The sequence below is a fragment of the Coregonus lavaretus genome (assembly GCF_964263955.1).
Source record: "Coregonus lavaretus genome assembly, chromosome: 18".
NCBI lineage: Eukaryota > Metazoa > Chordata > Actinopteri > Salmoniformes > Salmonidae > Coregonus > Coregonus lavaretus.
In genome coordinates, this window is record NC_140005.1 from 7055637 (window position 1) to 7077580 (window position 21944).

The following is a 21944-nucleotide window of genomic DNA, read 5'->3' on the forward strand; positions in this document are numbered from 1 at the left end:
CCTCCAGCCTCCTCGTACCCCAACCAGCCTCCTCCTGCCTCCACCAGCCTGACATTTCATTTCCTACAACGCTGACCTTTATATTCAAATATCAGCAGCAGGGGAATACATATGCCTGTTGGTTCATCTCCTCCAGTGTATATGGCAGAGACTCAGACACAGCCAAAAAATTGGGGCGAATTAAATTGTAAAAGTGCAGATGTGTTATTTGACTCGTTTTGAAGATTGCCCACGTTGCAGGGAAGAGGTAGAGAAGGTAAGAGCCATTTATTTTCCATGTTATGTTCATTCACAGTGATAATGACCACTTGAATGTTATGATGGTTCTCTTTATGGTCATAATCGGACTGAATGCTATGTCCTCTATAAAAATGCACCCACCTTTCACCATTTACTGCTGCTGAGAGAGTGTAGATCATACAGATAATCTCATGTATGGTTATATACACAGTCAGACAAAATGCTATGTCATCCACCAAACAGGTGGATGTACATGTATGTATTTTCTAGTTTTGTGTGTGCTTGTTTTAAAATGGTCGAATTAATAAACTAAACTGTTCCCTCACATTCTGCTCTGCTCCTTTTGTATTCTGCTAAGCAATGTATGTTGCCTGTTGGAGGTAAAACGGTGTTGCTATGGCAACGAGCCTCACTTCTCATTCATGCCATCATTCTGCAAATCTTGTTGTATAAAGGAGGAGAGAGAGAGAGAATAGAAGAGAAAAAGAGAGAGGAAGAAAGAGAGGGAATTGAGAGAATGAAAGAGAAAAAGAGAGAGCGAGACAGACAGAAAGAGAAGAAAAGAGAAAAACAGATAGAAAGGGAGAGGGAGGAAGAGAGAGAACCAGAACAAGAATGAGAGAGAGAAGAGAGAAAGAGAGATTCCTTCTCATGGAAATTCCTCATCCTCTTCTCTCTCACTTCCTCCTCTGCGATTCATCAGGATACAGCAGCTCGGCCTGAAATCCACCAGAGACCAGGGGGAAATCATAATCTGGGGAGAATTCAATCCAAGGCCTCTGTCTTGCACACAGCAAACACATCACTAAATAAAACAGCACCAATTAGCCTTGAGTTAGTTCTAATCTGTTTGAGTATTACACTATTTTTTCCTCCTCCACGCAAATTTTAACATGACGGCGAACGTACTGTCAGTCTGTGGTGAAGAAACAGAATGTACAGTCAGTCTATGATGAAGAATCAGAACGTACAGTCAGTCTGTGATGAAAAAACAGAACGTACAGTCAGTCTGTGATGATGATGATGAAGGCTGATAACGGCGAGGCTGACGGCTACGCTGTGAGCACTCAAGGCCAAGGTGGGGAAACGCCCGGCTACTTGGCCGTTGCATTTCTCCTCTATGCTCTGTTAGGACGTATAAACACAGATGCCTCCTCTCTTATTTCGAAAGCTTGTTGTCGGCAGTAGGGTTGTCGGCAGTGGGGTTGTCGGCAGTGGGGTTGTCGGCAGTAGGGTTGTCGGCAGTAGGGTTGTCGGCTGTAGGGTTGTCGGCAGTAGGGTTGTCGGCAGTAGGGTTGTCGGCTGTAGGGTTGTCGGCTGTAGGGTTGTCGGCAGTGGGGTTGTCGGCAGTAGGGTTGTCGGCAGTGGGGTTGTCGGCAGTGGGGTTGTCGGCAGTGGGGTTGTCGGCAGTAGGGTTGTCGGCAGTAGGGTTGTCGGCAGTAGGGTTGTCGGCTGTAGGGTTGTCGGCAGTGGGGTTGTCGGCAGTGGGGTTGTCGGCAGTGGGGTTGTCGGCAATAGGGTTGTCGGCAGTGGGGTTGTCAGCAGTAGGGTTGTCGGCAGTGGGGTTGTCGGCAGTGGGGTTGTCGGCAGTGGGGTTGTCGGCAGTAGGGTTGTCGGCAGTAGGGTTGTCGGCAGTAGGGTTGTCGGCAGTAGGGTTGTCGGCAGTGGGGTTGTCGGCAGTAGGGTTGTCGGCAATAGGGTTGTCGGCAATAGGGTTGTCGGTAGTGGGGTTGTCAGCAGTGGGGTTGTCGGTATTAGGGTTGTCGGTATTAGGGTTGTCGGCAGTAGGGTTGTCGGTATTAGGGTTGTCGGCAGTAGGGTTGTCGGTAGTGGGGTTGTCAGCAGTGGGGTTGTCGGCAGTGGGGTTGTCGGCAGTGGGGTTGTCGGCAGTGGGGTTGTCGGCAGTGGGGTTGTCGGCAGTAGGGTTGTCGGCAGTGGGGTTGTCGGCAGTAGGGTTGTCGGCAGTGGGGTTGTCGGCAGTAGGGTTGTCGGCAGTGGGGTTGTCGGCAGTGGGGTTGTCGGCAGTAGGGTTGTCGGCAGTGGGGTTGTCGGCAGTAGGGTTGTCGGCAGTGGGGTTGTCGGCAGTGGGGTTGTCGGCAGTGGGGTTGTCGGCAGTGGGGTTGTCGGCAGTAGGGTTGTCGGCAGTGGGGTTGTCGGCAGTAGGGTTGTCGGCAGTGGGGTTGTCGGCAGTGGGGTTGTCGGCAGTAGGGTTGTCGGCAGTAGGGTTGTCGGCAGTAGGGTTGTCGGCATTAGGGTTTAATGTTATTTGGAGTCTGGAGGGTGTTCTCTGGTCTCACAGGATATATAATGGAGGTCTACACCACAGTAAATACAGTACACTACCGCAGGCCCTCTGGCTTTTGTGATCATGTTTGATATGGCACCATGCAATAATGATTCCATTTCCTAGTATAAGCCTTAGGCTCCAGTACCTAGCTTTGATGATTGGCGTGACATCTGGGTTGGTTGTTAATGCGACAGTGCAGTCAAAAACGTGATTTTCCTGTGTTTTATATATTTCCACACTATGATGTTGGAATAATACTGTGAAATAGTGAAAACAATGATAACGCCCTTTTAGCGTAAGAGCTGTTAGAAAAGACTGCCTGAAATAACAGCCTGTTTTGGTGGGTGGGGTTTTGGAACGCTTGGTGACATCACCAGGAGGTATAAGTTAGTAGACCAATAACCAAGAGAGTTTTCCCTCCTCTGCCAATAACAGCTAGTTTTCCCTCATCTCCCATTAGGTCCCTCACTCAGACCACTCCTAGACGGTCAGCAAAATTCTTGCTTAAGAATATATTTTTTGCTAAGTAGCTATTTTTGTTTATTTCTTACCATTTTCATTGAAAACAAATCACAGTAAGGTACTTAATTGTTTCCCAGAAATGATTTGACATACAGTACCAGTCAAAAGTTTTACTATTTTCTACATTGTAGAATAATAGTGAAGACATCAAAACTATGAAATAACACATATGGAATCATGTAGTAACCAAAAAAGTGTTAAACAAATCAAAATGTATTTTATATTTGAGATTCTTCAAATAGCTACCCTTTGCCTTGATGACAGCTTTGCACACTCTTGGCATTCTCTCAACCAGCTTCACCTGGAATGCTTTTCCAACAGTCTTGAAGGAGTTCCCAGATATGCTGAGCACTTGTTGGCTGCTTTTCCTTCACTCTGCAGTCTGACTCATCCCAAACCAACTCAATTAGGTTAAGGTCGGGGGATTGTGGAGGCCAGGTCATCTGATGCAGCACTCAATCACTCTCCTTATTGGTAAAATAGCCCTTACAAAGCCTGGAGGTGTGTTGGGTCATTGTCCTGTTGAAAAACAAATTATAGTCCCACTAAGCCCAAACCAGATGGGATGGTGAATCGCTGTAGAATGCTGTGGTAACCATGCTGGTTAAGTGTGCCTTGAATTCTAAATAAATCACAGACAGTGTGACCAGCAAAGCACCCCCACACCATCACACCTCCTCCTCCATGCTTTACGGTGGGAAATGCGGAGATCATCTGTTCACCCACACTGCGTCTCACAAAGACACGGCGGTTGGAACCAAAAATCTCCAATTTGGACTCCAGACCAAAGGACAAATTTCCACCGGTCTAATGTCCATTGCTCGTGTTTCTTGGCCCAAGCAGGTCTCTTCTTCTTATTGGTGCCCTTTAGTAGTGGTTTCTTTTAAGCAATTCGACCATGAAGGCCTTATTCACACAGTCCCCTCTGAACAGTTGATGTTGAGATGTATCTTTTACTTGAACTCTGAAGCATTTATTTGGGCTTCAATTTCGGAAGCTGGTAACTTTAATGAACTTATCCTCTGCAGCAGAGACAACTCTGGGTCTTCCATTCCTGTGGTGGTCCTCATGAGAGCCAGTTTCATCATAGCGCTTGATGGTTTTTGCGACTGCACTTGAAGACATTCTTGACATTTTCTGTATTGACTGACCTTCATGTCTTAAAGTAATGATGGAATGTCATTTCTCTTTGCTTATTTGAGCTGTTCTTGCCATAATATGGACTTGGTCTTTTACCAAATAGGGCTATCTTCTGTATACCCCCCCCCCCCCCCCCCCCCCCTTACCTTTTCACAACACAACTGATTGGCTCAAACGCATTAAGAAGGAAATAAATTCCACAAATTAACTTTTAAGAAGGCATCCCTATTAGGTACGGCAAGGACAAGAAAAGCAGTTTGTGACACGGATATTGAACGAGTACTTCTAACTCTAACAGTAGTGTACTAAGGAGGGAGGGAGAGTTGTAAAGGGGGAGTGTGAATGAGTTGTTACACATGGCCTTGTTAACATGCTAGATGAACTGCAGGAACTTAACGAGAGAGCGCCTGCCTCGACTATTATACTTAGCAAGACGTCACGAAGTGTGAAGTTGTGGCGAAGTCCGCTGAGCTGTCACAGAGTTTAATACGCTATTAGCAGCCGTGTGACATATATCAGCCTGGGTGAGATTCTGAGAATAGTGTGTGTGTATGTGGAGTGTGAGTGAGAGCGAGAGAGAGACAGAGACAGAGACAGAGACAGAGAAGAGAGAGAGAGAGAGAGAGAGAGAGAGAGAGAGAGAGAGAGAGAGAGAGAGAGAGAGAGAGAGAGAGAGAGAGAGAGAGACAGAGACAGAGACAGAGACAGAGAGATGGAAGAGAGAGACAGAGAGATGGAAGAGAGAGAGAGAGAGAGAGAGAGAGAGAGAGAGAGAGAGAGAGAGAGAGAGAGAGAGAGAGAGAGAGAGAGAGAGAGAGAGAGAGAGAGAGAGAGAGAGAGAGAGATGGAAGAGAGATCACCTACACCTCTGGGTCCCCTAACTGAAAGAGAGGGAGCGTGACGAGGATGTTATCCTTATTACTCCCCCTACCTCCCCCTTCCTCACCGCCTCTCCCTCCCGTTCATCCTCAGAATGAATGAATGGGATGCTACTTCCTACTTGCTGTAACATTGGAGCCGTATAATGACATTGTTACAGTGGAATTGCAACCCTTCTAGGCAGCCTGGGATGATCCCAGAACCCCCAATGGCCTGACCCATCTGGAATCTGATCCGCTTCTGTTATCAAGGATAAAGGATGAGAATGGAAGATCCAGCGTGTCTGGTTAGAACGCGATATAGGCTCACAGCCCAGTCTCCCCCAGCTGAAGTGACTCTTATCGGTCAGCTAATAACTAGAAGAATGAATCTGCATGTCCTTGGACCACCGCGACTAACGCGTATAATAATGGCAGCGTCTCATCATCGAGGTAGCTATGATTTCCTCATTATGTAAAACGTCTTGTGTCCGTGATGCCAAAGCCATGATGTTGGAATGGTGGAACTGATTAAAAAGTGAATGGAAAGGTAAATTATTCATCAAAAACAAACACTATTAAAAGACACACAATACAGACAGAATAATAGCAGACTGATTTTGCTCAAACAATAAGACTGGTTATCTGTCATTTTGGGAAATGATTGGATTCACACACACACACACACACACACACACACACACACACACACACACACACACACACACACACACAAACACACACACATGTAAATGAAGGCTAAATGAAACTCCAAAATCAAACCAGCCAACTGGACACAAACCATATAAAAGCAGTCATACTTAGAGGGGGCTCATTTGTAAACCAATCACCTTCTCTCCAACTGGAGTTCAGAGGCAAGGGCAAAACAATGATGAAAGCTAGGGAAATTAGAAACAATATGGAAATCTCCCATGCTTAACAATTCAAACAACAAGTGGGGCTTCCGCCTGATTTTATAAATGTAGTATTAATAATAAATATAATAATATGCCATTTAGCAGACGCTTTTATCCAAAGCAACTTACAGTCATGTGTGCATACATTATTAATTTTTTGTGTATGGGTGGTCCCGGGAATCGAACCCACTACCTTGGCGTTACAAGTGCCGTGCTCTACCAGCTGAGCTACAGAGGACCACGTATTCCGCGTGGCTATTATTTAATAAAACGTCTGGTTTAGAGGGAATATAATACTTCAGATAAGTGACTAGTCCTTTTCACTACAGTCTGAGATCTATACAAGAACACCACTGACTAGAGATTCCACTCCTGTTATCTCATAATCACACAATTAAGGATCAATTAGCTGTAAAACACGTTTAGGCATGTTATGAAAAATTTCATTTATTGCTAGGAGCTGCATATGAAGCAAGTGAACAAGCTTAGTGTCCATTTTCTACCATGCATGCATGCACACGCACGCACACACACACACACACACACACTACACCCCCCACCCCACACACACACACACACACCAGAAGGAGAGTGAACTTAACTCTGCAGCCAGTCCAGTCTGCCCTTAGGAGGGTTAAGTTAAACCCCATGCAGGCTGGTGTCCTGGAAATGTCACACGTGAGCCACTGAGCAGAAAAGAGAGAGAGACAGCGATAGCAGAGAGAGCAAGAGAGGTAGAGAGGAACGGAGCGAGAGAGAGAAATAGGAGAGAGAGAGAGCAATAGCAGAGAGAGAGAGAGATAATGAGGGATCTGAGAGAGAGGAGAGAGAGAAAGAGAGGAATGCAAGAGAGAGGAGAGGATAGAGAGGAGGGAGCTTGAGAGAAAGAGAGGAGAGAGAGGGGAGGAGAGAGAGGATGGGAGGAGTGACCCGCCAGGCAGAGAGGAGGTGAGGAGTGAGGGGCACAGCAGGCACCAAGCCAGGCAGAGAGGAGAGAGCAGTGACCAGCCATGCCTCCATGATGGATGGGCCTCATCCAGGAAACCACTGTACTGAAACTGGCAAAGAAAACAACCATAAAATCTCTACATAATGTGCTACCATCACAAAAGACAGCCGGTTGGAGAGCGTTATCCATTAAACAAGAAAGGGGCTGACAGAGACAGTGACAACCGGGCACCTGCAATGTGATGAGTCTGAAAGAGTGGAAGAGTCCATCAAGGCTTGTCTTATTTTTACCCAGCAGCCACTTCTCCTCCCCCACTGAGAGATGCTGGCTGTCTGGTTTTCAGACGCGTCTCACGCACATGTAATCACGGCCCACACAGCTAACCTCTGTTCTAGCGAATTCCATCACTGGTTCCTCACTGAACACCTTATCTTATTTGGGCAGCTCTTCCCCTCTGGGCGAAGTTGTTAATTAGTTTCTTGCCCTCACTCCTCTCCTGTTCTTTCTCCCCCCCCTCCCATCATCCTCCTCTCCTTCACCTCCTGCTCTTAGCCAGGTGTCTGCTTTGTTGCTGACTCTTATATAGCAACCACTGTCAAGTCCCTTTCCCTAAGCAGAAGAAGTAGATGGGAAACAATAGCTAGCTGCTTTGTCACAGTGCTTTGTGGTGAACGAACACCAAGTGGTTCATTCAGAACGGAGCTGATGGACTCACTGAATACAGATACAGATGCACCACCTCCCAGGTGAAAAGACACCCGGCTCGAGCGCTTAAAAAAAGTCCTGCGAGTCTGAAAGAATCTGTGCAGTCAGTGAAAATGTGCTTCACTGTGCTGAAAATATCGCTGAGCGTGTCGTGTGAGAGAAAGTCGCCCCCAGTGGTGCAACCACTGGGCAGAACACCTGACGTGTATACAGAACCTAAATAAATAAATCTAATAAAAGTCTAAATGTCCTCAGTGCCCGCAGTGATGACTAACAGCATGCAAGACTGGGAATTTTGTTTCGAAATAAAGAAGGAAAAATAAACGAATATAAAAATAGAATGTAACAAATCAGTTGAATGTTTTTACTTTACTTAGTGTTGACTTTGAGCGCCGGTGGGTGGCGACCAGGCAATGACAAACCTGACGGGGAATAAATCACGCCGTGTGATGTCATTAGAATTGGCTGAGGACTCTGTCGTTCCAGCTGAGCGCTGACAGTGCTGAAGGTGAGGGAGGAGGAATGGTGAACGGAGAAGACGGGATTGACAACCGGAATGCCATCTCTAACCGGAACACCACAGACAAGGAGGAGGGTGCTTTAAAGAAATGAAATGCTTTCTGCTTGTTTCCTCTGTTCATCTATGAAGAGGGGGATGACCCCCACAGCAGAATGCCACACACAGTGAGAAAGGACAAATGCTAATGTCTTCACAAGTACATCATGCACAGGCTTTAGTAGGAATGGATATGTTAGGTCTCAGGGTCATATTTCTACAATGCCTATCAATCTCCTTGCTTTTTTAGCTCATTTGCTGCAGTGAACACTGTCAAAGTCAGTTCGGGCTCCCGAGTGGTGCAGCAGTCTAAGGCACTGCATCTCAGTGCTTGAAGCGTCACTACAGACCCCCTGGTTCGATTCCAGGCTGTATCACAACCGGCCGTGATTGGGAGTCCCATAGGGCGGCGCACAATTGGCCCAGCATCGTCCGGGTTTGGCCGGTGTAGGCCGTCATTGTAAATAAGAATTTGTTCTTAACTGACTTGCCTAGTTAAGTAAAGGTACAAATAAAATAAATAAATAAAAAATAAAGTCACTACTTGGCTAGAATGGCAAAGCCTAACTCACTCTCATGAGTGACATCACAATCAGGAACTAGTGTGTGTTACAACTACTTCAAACATACAAAATGTATTGCTCTCACTTTGGAGACAGAAGTAGACCTTAAAAAGGTGAAACTTTGACAAAGCCCAGAGCATGAAGAAGTCAAGGAGAAGGACTAACTGTTCCCGCTCACCTGTTTGATACCCAGTCGGTAGGCCACGATGCGGTCCACAGACAGCGGGTTCTGCTGGGTCCACTGTAGCTTGAAGCCATAGACCCTGGGCCGGTTCTGCCACAATGCACTGTACGTGTCATAGTAGAACTCTGGGGCATAGGCCCTCCCTGTAACAAAGAAAAGAAAAGCAGACTGGTTTTAGCGTAGGCTGTGTGTGGGGGTGCTGCTTATATTTGTCCTATTGCAGACGTACAAGTGTACACTGAGTGTACAAAACATTAAGAACACCTTCCTAATATTGAGTTGCATCCCCTTTTCCCCTCAGAACAGCCTCAATTCGTCGGGGCATGGACTCTACAAGGGGTCGAAAGCTCCTTTGGGTGGTTGGCCATTCTTGAAACACATAGGAAACTGTTGAGCGTGAAGAAACAAGCAGCGTTGCAGTTTTTGACACAAACCGGTGCGCCTGGCACCTACTACCATATCCGTTCAAAGGCACTTACGTTTTTTGTCTTGCCTATTCACCCACTGAATGGCACACACACACAATCCATGTCTCAATTGTCTAAAGGCTTAAACATCCTTCTTTAACCTGTCTCCTCCCCTTCATCTACACTGATTGAATTGGATTTAACAAGTGACATCAATAAGGGATCATAGCTTTCACCTGGATTCACCTGGTCATTCTATGTCATGGAAAGAGCAGGTGTTCTTAATGTTTTGTATACTGAGTGTATATTATGTGTGTGTGTGTGTGTCGTATCAGTGTGTCTGTGTCTCCGTCTACGTGCGTGTGTACATCCCATTTAAACGTGCATTATTTCCCTCAGACACACACAGCTGTGTCATCACATTCTTGGTTAGTGTCCATGAAATGCAATTGATCCGTACTCTTCTAGGCCTAAACATGTCCTGTTGTGGAGATACATGGTGAGCACTGTCACTGTAGCATTGAAGCTGGACTCTTCCCAATGCTGCCCACAAACAGAAACGAGAAAGAAAGCCAGTGGTTCAAAGAACGCACGGACACAAAACTACGCAGTAAAGAAGAAGAGGGCTAAAAGCTGACAAGCCCTGGAAAACAGCTTAGCGGAAAGGGCTGTCTGGTTCTTGAAAACCTAACTTGCTACTAGGGAAGTAGGAAGAGTCGCACAGGAGCTTTAGAGTGGGACTACCGGTATTAACCCAAAGGGTAATGGATTAGTCCAAAGCAGACGTTAATGTGACATTGAGGAGCTGTCTATCTATGACATATATTTGATGTTACAGTGAGTCATGATACAACAACGTATCAGCAACAACGTAACAACGTATATCAACAACGTATGTACTCCTGAGTGGCGCAGTGGTCTAAGGCTCTGCATCGCAGTGCTAACTGTGCCACTAGAGATCCTGGTTCGAATCCAGGCTCTGTCGCAGCCGGCCGCGACCGGGAGACTCATGGGCGGCGCACAATTGGCCCAGCGTCGTCCAGGGTAGGGGAGGGAATGGCCGGCAGGGATGTAGCTCAGTTGATAGAGCAACGCCAGGGTTGTGGGTTCGATTCCCACGGGGGGCCAGTATAAAAAAAATATGTATTCACTAACTGTAAGTCGCTCTGGATAAGAGCGTCTGCTAAATGACTAAAATGTAAATGTAAATGTAGCTAGGTGAGTTAGCTGAATCATTCTAGCTAGGGGAGTTAGCTGAATCATTCTAGCTAGGTGAGTTAGATGAATCATTCTAGCTAGGTGAGTTAGATGAATCATTCTAGCTATGTGAGTTAGATGAATCATTCTAGCTAGGGGAGTTAGCTGAATCATTCTAGCTAGGTGAGTTAGATGAATCATTCTAGCTAGGTGAGTTAGATGAATCATTCTAGCTATGTGAGTTAGATGAATCATTCTAGCTTGGTGAGTTAGCTGAATCATTCTAGCTAGGGGAGTTAGCTGAATCATTCTAGCTATGTGAGTTAGATGAATCATTCTAGCTATGTGAGTTAGATGAATCATTCTTTTTTATTTTTTTATTTCACCTTTATTTAACCAGGTAAGCCAGTTGAGAACAGGTTCTCATTTACAACTGCGACCTGGCCAAGATAAAGCAAAGCAGTGCAATAAAAACAACACAGAGTTACATATGGGGTAAAAAACATAAAGTCAAAAATACAACAGAAAATATATATACAGTGTGTGCAAATGTAGCAAGTTATGGAGGTAAGGCAATAAATAGGCTATAGTGCAGAATAATTACAATAGTATTAACACTGGAATGCTAGATGTGCAAGAGATTATGTGCAAATAGAGATACTGGGGTGCAAAAGAGCAAAATAAATAACAATATAGGGATGAGGTAGTTGGGTGGGCTAATTTCAGATGGGCTGTGTACAGGTGCAGTGATCGGTAAGGTGCTCTGACAACTGATGAGTTAGATGAATCATTCTAGCTATGTGAGTTAGATGAATCATTCTAGCTATGTGAGTAAGATTAATCATTCTAGCTAGGTGAGTTAGATGAATCATTCTAGCTTGGTGAGTTAGATGAATCATTCTAGCTATGTGAGTTAGATGAATCATTCTAGCTATGTGAGTTAGATGAATCATTCTAGCTATGTGAGTAAGATTAATCATTCTAGCTAGGTGAGTTAGATGAATCATTCTAGCTATGTGAGTAAGATTAATCATTCTAGCTTGGTGAGTTAGATGAATCATTCTAGCTTGGTGAGTTAGATAAATCATTCTAGCTTGGTGAGTTAGATGAATCATTCTAGCTATGTGAGTTAGATGAATCATTCTAGCTATGTGAGTTAGATGAATCATTCTAGCTAGGTGAGTTAGATGAATCATTCTAGCTTGGTGAGTTAGATAAATCATTCTAGCTTGGTGAGTTAGATGAATCATTCTAGCTATGTGAGTTAGATGAATCATTCTAGCTATGTGAGTTAGATAAATCATTCTAGCTAGGTGAGTTAGATGAATAATTCTAGCTATGTGAGTTAGATTAATCCGTTTCATATCTTGACATTAATGTGACATTGAGGTGCTGTCCATAGATCTATGTTACAGTGAGTCATGATACAACATAACATTTTTAAAAATGGTACTAAAAACAAATATTTGATCTCGTTTGACGCCAGCTAGATCAATATAATTTCAAACTTTGTGTGATTGAAAGAAAACAAAGTTACCTAAAATCATCCATCTCCCGTCAATCATTTACAAAAAAAACATGGATGTGTTGTTTGTAGTCAGAATATATAGTCTATAAGTAAGAATGTAATACATACTGTATACATGGATGTGTTGTCTGAAGTCACAACATAGTCTATGGATGCCTTTATCACAGTCGCACGCTGATGGCCACAAAGTCATTGAGATCAATGGGAGTATGACATCAGAGAGAAGCCCCTCCCATACGACCCCCTCCCATCTGACCCCCTCCCATACGACCCCTCCCATCTGATCCCCTCCCACCTGACCACTCCCATCTGACCACTCCCACCTGACCACTCCCATCTGACCACTCCCACCTGACCCCCTCCCACCTGACCACTCCCACCTGACCACTCCCACCTGACCCCCTCCCACCTGACCCCCTTCCATCTGAGCCCTCCTTTAGCCACACAGTCGAAGGGTCACCAGGCGGTGGGTAGCTCATACACTGCAGTCTAATCTTACCTGTCCACACAGAGGTACCACACACACACACACACACACACACACACACACACACACACACACACACACACACACACACACACACACACACACACACACACACACACACACACACACACACACACACACACTGAACTCTACATGGTTATCCTGTGGGTGTTACAGTATAACTTCACGTATGGTAAAACAGACGATATCTGATATATTAATATTTTAGTAATTTAGCAGACACTCTTATCCAGAGCCAATTAGGTCAGGCTGATATGAGGGATGTGAAGCATGGTGTAAGTAAGGCTTCGGTCTTTGGTAACTGGGATGTGAAGCCACATGTGTACGTGGGTGGAGAGCTGAGCTGCTGCTACAGCACAGCTAAACCCTGTCATCAATATTTCACAACCAACTCCTCGGAAATGTGAAGCTGTCATCTTGTCAAGCATTCATTACCAGCCACTACCGCAGCAATGTTCCTGCTATGCCACATATTCTGCTATCATGCAATCGGAAGGCACCCAGAATGTGTGCAGATTGTAACGTCTGTCACGAGACACACACACACACACACACACACACACACACACACACACACGCTAGCAGATACCAATAGACTTCCATTCGTTGTGCTAACGCTAGTTAGCATTGGCTAGCGAAACTACCTCTAACTTCTTTCATACTGGACACAGAGACATAAAAATGGTATCCACAAGTTCATGTGATTCTGGGGAAGTAGATAAAGGGCCTCGTTGCCAAAGTCCTGAAGTATCCCTTTAAGGTTTGTCAACGACTTGCTTTCATGTGACTGAACTCCTCCAAAAAGCACGGAAATATCAAGCATTAGCACTTTATAAAAGCAGCAGGAGTGTTGTCTGGACACTAACGCTCTTTCCAGCCGGAATTACCGAAAGATTCAAACAACTGCCAGGATCAAGAGAGGGAGTCTTTGAGCCACACACTATTATCAGGAAGACAGACAGGTTTTCTTGCTTTCCTTAATGTTGGACAGTCAAATAGTTTCAGGAATGCCGTACAGGAGACAAGGTGACTTTCTAATATAACAAGTGGACCTGGGTTTTCGTGTTCCCTAAATTGCTGACATTTTCTTTTGGGTGGAGGGCAGGCTAGGGAGTGCAGTAATCCTCTCTCCTGGCGGCTGCTGTACAGGGCAGAAAATTGCCAATGCAAATCCGAGTTGGGGCTAATATAACTTGAGCAGTGATACGGCTGTACTTCTTGGTCTGCAGACTATGAACACTTATCAACAGTAAAACCTTCTGGCCGTTTCTCCCATCCATTGAGCGTCTTATGTTGAAGAAGCTTGAACGCAAAAGGACAAAATATCACTGTGTTGACACAGCGGTGTGTAAAAACACACTGTATTCCTCAGAAGTGTTGACACAGTGGTATGTAAAAACACACTGTATTCCTCAGAAGTGTTGACACAGTGGTATGTAAAAACACACTGTATTCCTCAGAAGTGTGGACACAGTGGTATGTAAAAACACACTGTATTCCTCAGAAGTGTTGACACAGTGGTATGTAAAAACACACTGTATTCCTCAGAAGTGTGGACACAGTGGTATGTAAAAACACACTGTATTCCTCAGAAGTGTTGACACAGTGGTATGTAAAAACACACTGTATTCTTCAGAGGAATCCACTCAGTGTGCTTCATTTTTTTTGGGTCATTTACCAGACGCTCTTATCCAGAGCGACTTACAGTTAGTGAGTGCATAAATCTTTTCATACTGGCCCCCCGTGGGAAACGAACCCACAACCCTGGCGTTGCAAGCGCCATGCTCTACCAACTGAGCAAACTAAGAACACTAATACCAAAACACTGAGAACACTAATACCAAAACACTGAGAACACTAATACCAAAACACTGAGAACACTAATACCAAAACACTGAGAACACTAATACCAAAACACTGAGAGATAAGAACACTAATACCAAAACACTGAGAACACTAATACCAAAACACTGAGCGCTAAGAACACTAATACCAAAACACTGAGAACACTAATACCAAAACACTGAGCGCTAAGAACACTAATACCAAAACACTGAGAACACTAATACCAAAACACTGAGCGCTAAGAACACTAATACCAAAACACTGAGAACACTAATACCAAAACACTGAGAACACTAATACCAAAACACTGAGAACACTAATACCAAAACACTGAGCGCTAAGAACACTAATACCAAAACACTGAGAACACTAATAACAAAACACTGAGAACACTAATACCAAAACACTGAGCGCTAAGAACACTAATACCAAAACACTGAGCACTAAGAACACTAACACCAAAACACTGAGCTCTAAGAACACTAATACCAAAACACTGAGAACACTAATACCAAAACACTGAGAACACTAATACCAAAACACTGAGGACACTAATACCAAAACACTGAGAACACTAATACCAAAACACTGAGAACACTAATACCAAAACACTGAGCGCTAAGAACACTAATACCAAAACACTGAGTACACTAATACAAAACACTGAGAACACTAATACCAAAACACTGAGAACACTAATAGCAAAACACTGAGCGCTAAGAACACTAATACCAAAACACTGAGAACACTAATACCAAAACACTGAGAACACTAATACCAAAAAGCTGAGAGCTAAGAACACTAATACCAAAACACTGAGAACACTAATACCAAAACACAGAGATAAGAACACTAATACCAAAACACTGAGAACACTAATACCAAAACACTGAGAACACTAATACCAAAACACAGAGATAAGAACACTAATACCAAAACACTGAGAACACTAATACCAAAACACTGAGAACACTAATACCAAAACACTGAGAACACTAATACCAAAACACTGAGCGCTAATAACACTAATACCAAAACACTGAGAAGACTAATACCAAAACACTGAGCGCTACGAACACTAATACCAAAACACTGAGAACACTAATACCAAAACACTGAGCGCTAAGAACACTAATACCAAAACACTGAGAACACTAATACCAAAACACTGAGAAAAATAATACCAAAACACTGAGAACACTAATACCAAATCACTGAGCGCTAAGAACACTAATACCAAATCACTGAGCGCTAAGAACATTAATACCAAAACACTGAGAACACTAATACCAAAACACTGAGAACACTAATACCAAAACACTGAGAACACTAATACCAAAACACTGAGAACACTAATACCAAAACACTGAGCACTAAGAACACTAATACCAAAACACTGAGCGCTAAGAACACTAATACCAAAACACTAAGAACACTAATATCAAAACACTGAGAACACTAATACCAAAACACTGAGAACACTAATACCAAAACACTGAGAACACTAATACCAAAACACTGAGAACACTAATATCAAAACACTGAGCGCTAAGAACACCAATACCAAAACACTGAGTACACTAATACAAAACACTGAGAACACTAATACCAAAACACTGAGAACACTAATACCAAAACACTGAGCGCTAAGAACACTAATACCAAAACACTGAGAACACTAATACCAAAACACTGAGAACACTAATACCAAAATGCTGAGAGCTAAGAACACTAATACCAAAACACTGAGAACACTAATACCAAAACACAGAGAACACTAATACCAAAATGCTGAGAGCTAAGAACACTAATACCAAAACACTGAGAACACTAATACCAAAACACTGAGAACACTAATACCAAAATGCTGAGAGCTAAGAACACTAATACCAAAACACTGAGAACACTAATACCAAAACACAGAGATAAGAACACTAATACCAAAACACTGAGAACACTAATACCAAAACACTGAGAACATTAATACCAAAACACTGAGAACACTAATACCAAAACACTGAGAACACTAATACCAAAACACTGAGCGCTAAGAACACTAATACCAAAACACTGAGAACACTAATACCAAAACACTGAGCGCTAAGAACACTAATACCAAAACACTGAGAACACTAATACCAAAACACTGAGCGCTAAGAACACTAACACCAAAACACTGAGAACACTAATACCAAAACAATGAGAACACTAATACCAAAACACTGAGAACACTAATACCAAAACACTGAGAACACTAATACCAAAACACTGAGCGCTAAGAACACTAATACCAAAACACTGAGAACACTAATACCAAAACACTGAGCGCTAAGAACACTAATACCAAAACACTGAGCGCTAAGAACACTAATACCAAAAAATTGAGAACACTAATACCAAAACACTGAGAAAACTAATACTAAAACACTGAGAACACTAATACCAAATCACTGAGCGCTAAGAACACTAATACCAAAAAACTGAGAACACTAATACCAAAACACTGAGAACACTAATACCAAAACACTGAGAAAACTAATACCAAAACACTGAGAACACTAATACCAAAACACTGAGCGCACTAATACCAAAACACTGAGCGCACTAATACCAAAACACTGAGAACACTAATACCAAAACACTGAGAACACTAATACCAAAACACTGAGAACACTAATACCAAAACACGGAGCGCTAAGAACACTAATACCAAAAAAATGAGAACACTAATACCAAAACACTGAGAACACTAATACCAAAACGCTGAGAGCTAAGAACACTAATACCAAAACACTGAGAACACTAATACCAAAACACTGAGAAAACTAATACCAAAACACTGAGAACACTAATACCAAAACGCTGAGAGATAAGAACACTAATACCAAAACACTGAGAACACTAATACCAAAACGCTGAGAGATAAGAACACTAATACCAAAACACTGAGAACACTAATACCAAAACACTGAGGAAACTAATACCAAAACACTGAGAACACTAATACCAAAACACTGAGAACACTAATACCAAAATGCTGAGAGCTAAGAACACTAATACCAAAACACTGAGAACACTAATACCAAAACACAGAGATAAGAACACTAATACCAAAACACTGAGAACACTAATACCAAAACACTGAGAACATTAATACCAAAACACTGAGAACACTAATACCAAATCACTGAGCGCTAAGAACACTAATACCAAAACACTGAGAACACTAATACCAAAACACAGAGATAAGAACACTAATACCAAAACACTGAGAACACTAATACCAAAACACTGAGAACACTAATACCAAAACACTGAGAACACTAATACCAAAACACAGAGATAAGAACACTAATACCAAAACACTGAGAACACTAATACCAAAACACTGAGAACACTAATACCAAAACACTGAGAACACTAATACCAAAACACTGAGCGCTAATAACACTAATACCAAAACACTGAGAAGACTAATACCAAAACACTGAGCGCTACGAACACTAATACCAAAACACTGAGAACACTAATACCAAAACACTGAGCGCTAAGAACACTAATACCAAAACACTGAGAACACTAATACCAAAACACTGAGAAAACTAATACCAAAACACTGAGAACACTAATACCAAATCACTGAGCGCTAAGAACACTAATACCAAATCACTGAGCGCTAAGAACATTAATACCAAAACACTGAGAACACTAATACCAAAACACTGAGAACACTAATACCAAAACACTGAGAACACTAATACCAAAACACTGAGAACACTAATACCAAAACACTGAGCACTAAGAACACTAATACCAAAACACTGAGCGCTAAGAACACTAATACCAAAACACTAAGAACACTAATATCAAAACACTGAGAACACTAATACCAAAACACTGAGAACACTAATACCAAAACACTGAGAACACTAATACCAAAACACTGAGAACACTAATATCAAAACACTGAGCGCTAAGAACACCAATACCAAAACACTGAGTACACTAATACAAAACACTGAGAACACTAATACCAAAACACTGAGAACACTAATACCAAAACACTGAGCGCTAAGAACACTAATACCAAAACACTGAGAACACTAATACCAAAACACTGAGAACACTAATACCAAAATGCTGAGAGCTAAGAACACTAATACCAAAACACTGAGAACACTAATACCAAAACACAGAGAACACTAATACCAAAATGCTGAGAGCTAAGAACACTAATACCAAAACACTGAGAACACTAATACCAAAACACTGAGAACACTAATACCAAAATGCTGAGAGCTAAGAACACTAATACCAAAACACTGAGAACACTAATACCAAAACACAGAGATAAGAACACTAATACCAAAACACTGAGAACACTAATACCAAAACACTGAGAACATTAATACCAAAACACTGAGAACACTAATACCAAAACACTGAGAACACTAATACCAAAACACTGAGCGCTAAGAACACTAATACCAAAACACTGAGAACACTAATACCAAAACACTGAGCGCTAAGAACACTAATACCAAAACACTGAGAACACTAATACCAAAACACTGAGCGCTAAGAACACTAACACCAAAACACTGAGAACACTAATACCAAAACAATGAGAACACTAATACCAAAACACTGAGAACACTAATACCAAAACACTGAGAACACTAATACCAAAACACTGAGCGCTAAGAACACTAATACCAAAACACTGAGAACACTAATACCAAAACACTGAGCGCTAAGAACACTAATACCAAAACACTGAGCGCTAAGAACACTAATACCAAAAAATTGAGAACACTAATACCAAAACACTGAGAAAACTAATACCAAAACACTGAGAACACTAATACTAAAACACTGAGAACACTAATACCAAATCACTGAGCGCTAAGAACACTAATACCAAAAAACTGAGAACACTAATACCAAAACACTGAGAACACTAATACCAAAACACTGAGAAAACTAATACCAAAACACTGAGAACACTAATACCAAAACACTGAGCGCACTAATACCAAAACACTGAGCGCACTAATACCAAAACACTGAGAACACTAATACCAAAACACTGAGAACACTAATACCAAAACACTGAGAACACTAATACCAAAACACGGAGCGCTAAGAACACTAATACCAAAAAAATGAGAACACTAATACCAAAACACTGAGAACACTAATACCAAAACGCTGAGAGCTAAGAACACTAATACCAAAACACTGAGAACACTAATACCAAAACACTGAGAAAACTAATACCAAAACACTGAGAACACTAATACCAAAACGCTGAGAGATAAGAACACTAATACCAAAACACTGAGAACACTAATACCAAAACGCTGAGAGATAAGAACACTAATACCAAAACACTGAGAACACTAATACCAAAACACTGAGGACACTAATACCAAAACACTGAGAACACTAATACCAAAACACTGAGAACACTAATACCAAAATGCTGAGAGCTAAGAACACTAATACCAAAACACTGAGAACACTAATACCAAAACACAGAGATAAGAACACTAATACCAAAACACTGAGAACACTAATACCAAAACACTGAGAACATTAATACCAAAACACTGAGAACACTAATACCAAAACACTGAGAACACTAATACCAAAACACTGAGCGCTAAGAACACTAATACCAAAACACTGAGAACACTAATACCAAAACACTGAGCGCTAAGAACACTAATACCAAAACACTGAGAACACTAATACCAAAACACTGAGCGCTAAGAACACTAACACCAAAACACTGAGAACACTAATACCAAAACAATGAGAACACTAATACCAAAACACTGAGAACACTAATACCAAAACACTGAGAACACTAATACCAAAACACTGAGCGCTAAGAACACTAATACCAAAACACTGAGCGCTAAGAACACTAATACCAAAAAATTGAGAACACTAATACCAAAACACTGAGAAAACTAATACCAAAACACTGAGAACACTAATACTAAAACACTGAGAACACTAATACCAAATCACTGAGCGCTAAGAACACTAATACCAAAAAACTGAGAACACTAATACCAAAACACTGAGAACACTAATACCAAAACACTGAGAACACTAATACCAAAACACTGAGCGCACTAATACCAAAACACTGAGCGCACTAATACCAAAACACTGAGAACACTAATACCAAAACACTGAGAACACTAATACCAAAACACTGAGAACACTAATACCAAAACACGGAGCGCTAAGAACACTAATACCAAAAAAATGAGAACACTAATACCAAAACACTGAGAACACTAATACCAAAACGCTGAGAGCTAAGAACACTAATACCAAAACACTGAGAACACTAATACCAAAACACTGAGAAAACTAATACCAAAACACTGAGAACACTAATACCAAAACGCTGAGAGATAAGAACACTAATACCAAAACACTGAGAACACTAATACCAAAACGCTGAGAGATAAGAACACTAATACCAAAACACTGAGAACACTAATACCAAAACACTGAGGACACTAATACCAAAACACTGAGAACACTAATACCAAAACGCTGAGAGATAAGAACACTAATACCAAAACACTGAGAACACTAATACCAAAACACTGAGCGCACTAATACCAAAACACTGAGCGCACTAATACCAAAACACTGAGAACACTAATACCAAAACACTGAGCGCTAAGAACACTAATACCAAAACACTGAGAACACTAATACCAAAACACTGAGAGATAAGAACACTAATACCAAAACACTGAGAACACTAATACCAAAACGCTGAGAGATAAGAACACTAATACCAAAACACTGAGAACACTAATACCAAAACACTGAGAACACTAATACCAAAACGCTGAGAGATAAGAACACTAATACCAAAACACTGAGAACACTAATACCAAAACACTGAGCGCACTAATACCAAAACACTGAGCGCACTAATACCAAAACACTGAGAACACTAATACCAAAACACTGAGAACACTAATACCAAAACACTGAGAACACTAATACCAAAACACGGAGCGCTAAGAACACTAATACCAAAAAAATGAGAACACTAATACCAAAACACTGAGAACACTAATACCAAAACGCTGAGAGCTAAGAACACTAATACCAAAACACTGAGAACACTAATACCAAAACACTGAGAAAACTAATACCAAAACACTGAGAACACTAATACCAAAACGCTGAGAGATAAGAACACTAATACCAAAACACTGAGAACACTAATACCAAAACGCTGAGAGATAAGAACACTAATACCAAAACACTGAGAACACTAATACCAAAACACTGAGGACACTAATACCAAAACACTGAGAACACTAATACCAAAACACTGAGAACACTAATACCAAAATGCTGAGAGCTAAGAACACTAATACCAAAACACTGAGAACACTAATACCAAAACACAGAGATAAGAACACTAATACCAAAACACTGAGAACACTAATACCAAAACACTGAGAACATTAATACCAAAACACTGAGAACACT

The 21944-nt window shown here is 41.9% G+C and overlaps 1 protein-coding gene across 1 annotated transcript in view; it reads right to left on the minus strand.

Annotated features, from left to right (window-relative positions):
• LOC311145963 (MAM domain-containing glycosylphosphatidylinositol anchor protein 2-like) overlaps positions 1-21944 on the minus strand; it is a gene marked incomplete at its 3' end in the record, with an annotated part of 191280 nt that overhangs the window by 39792 nt on the left and 129544 nt on the right. Inside the window, exon 10 of the mRNA XM_084182369.1 lies at positions 8915-9063. Coding sequence (XP_084038495.1) covers positions 8915-9063 — 149 coding nt within the window. The remainder of the gene's footprint in view (positions 1-8914; positions 9064-21944) is intronic.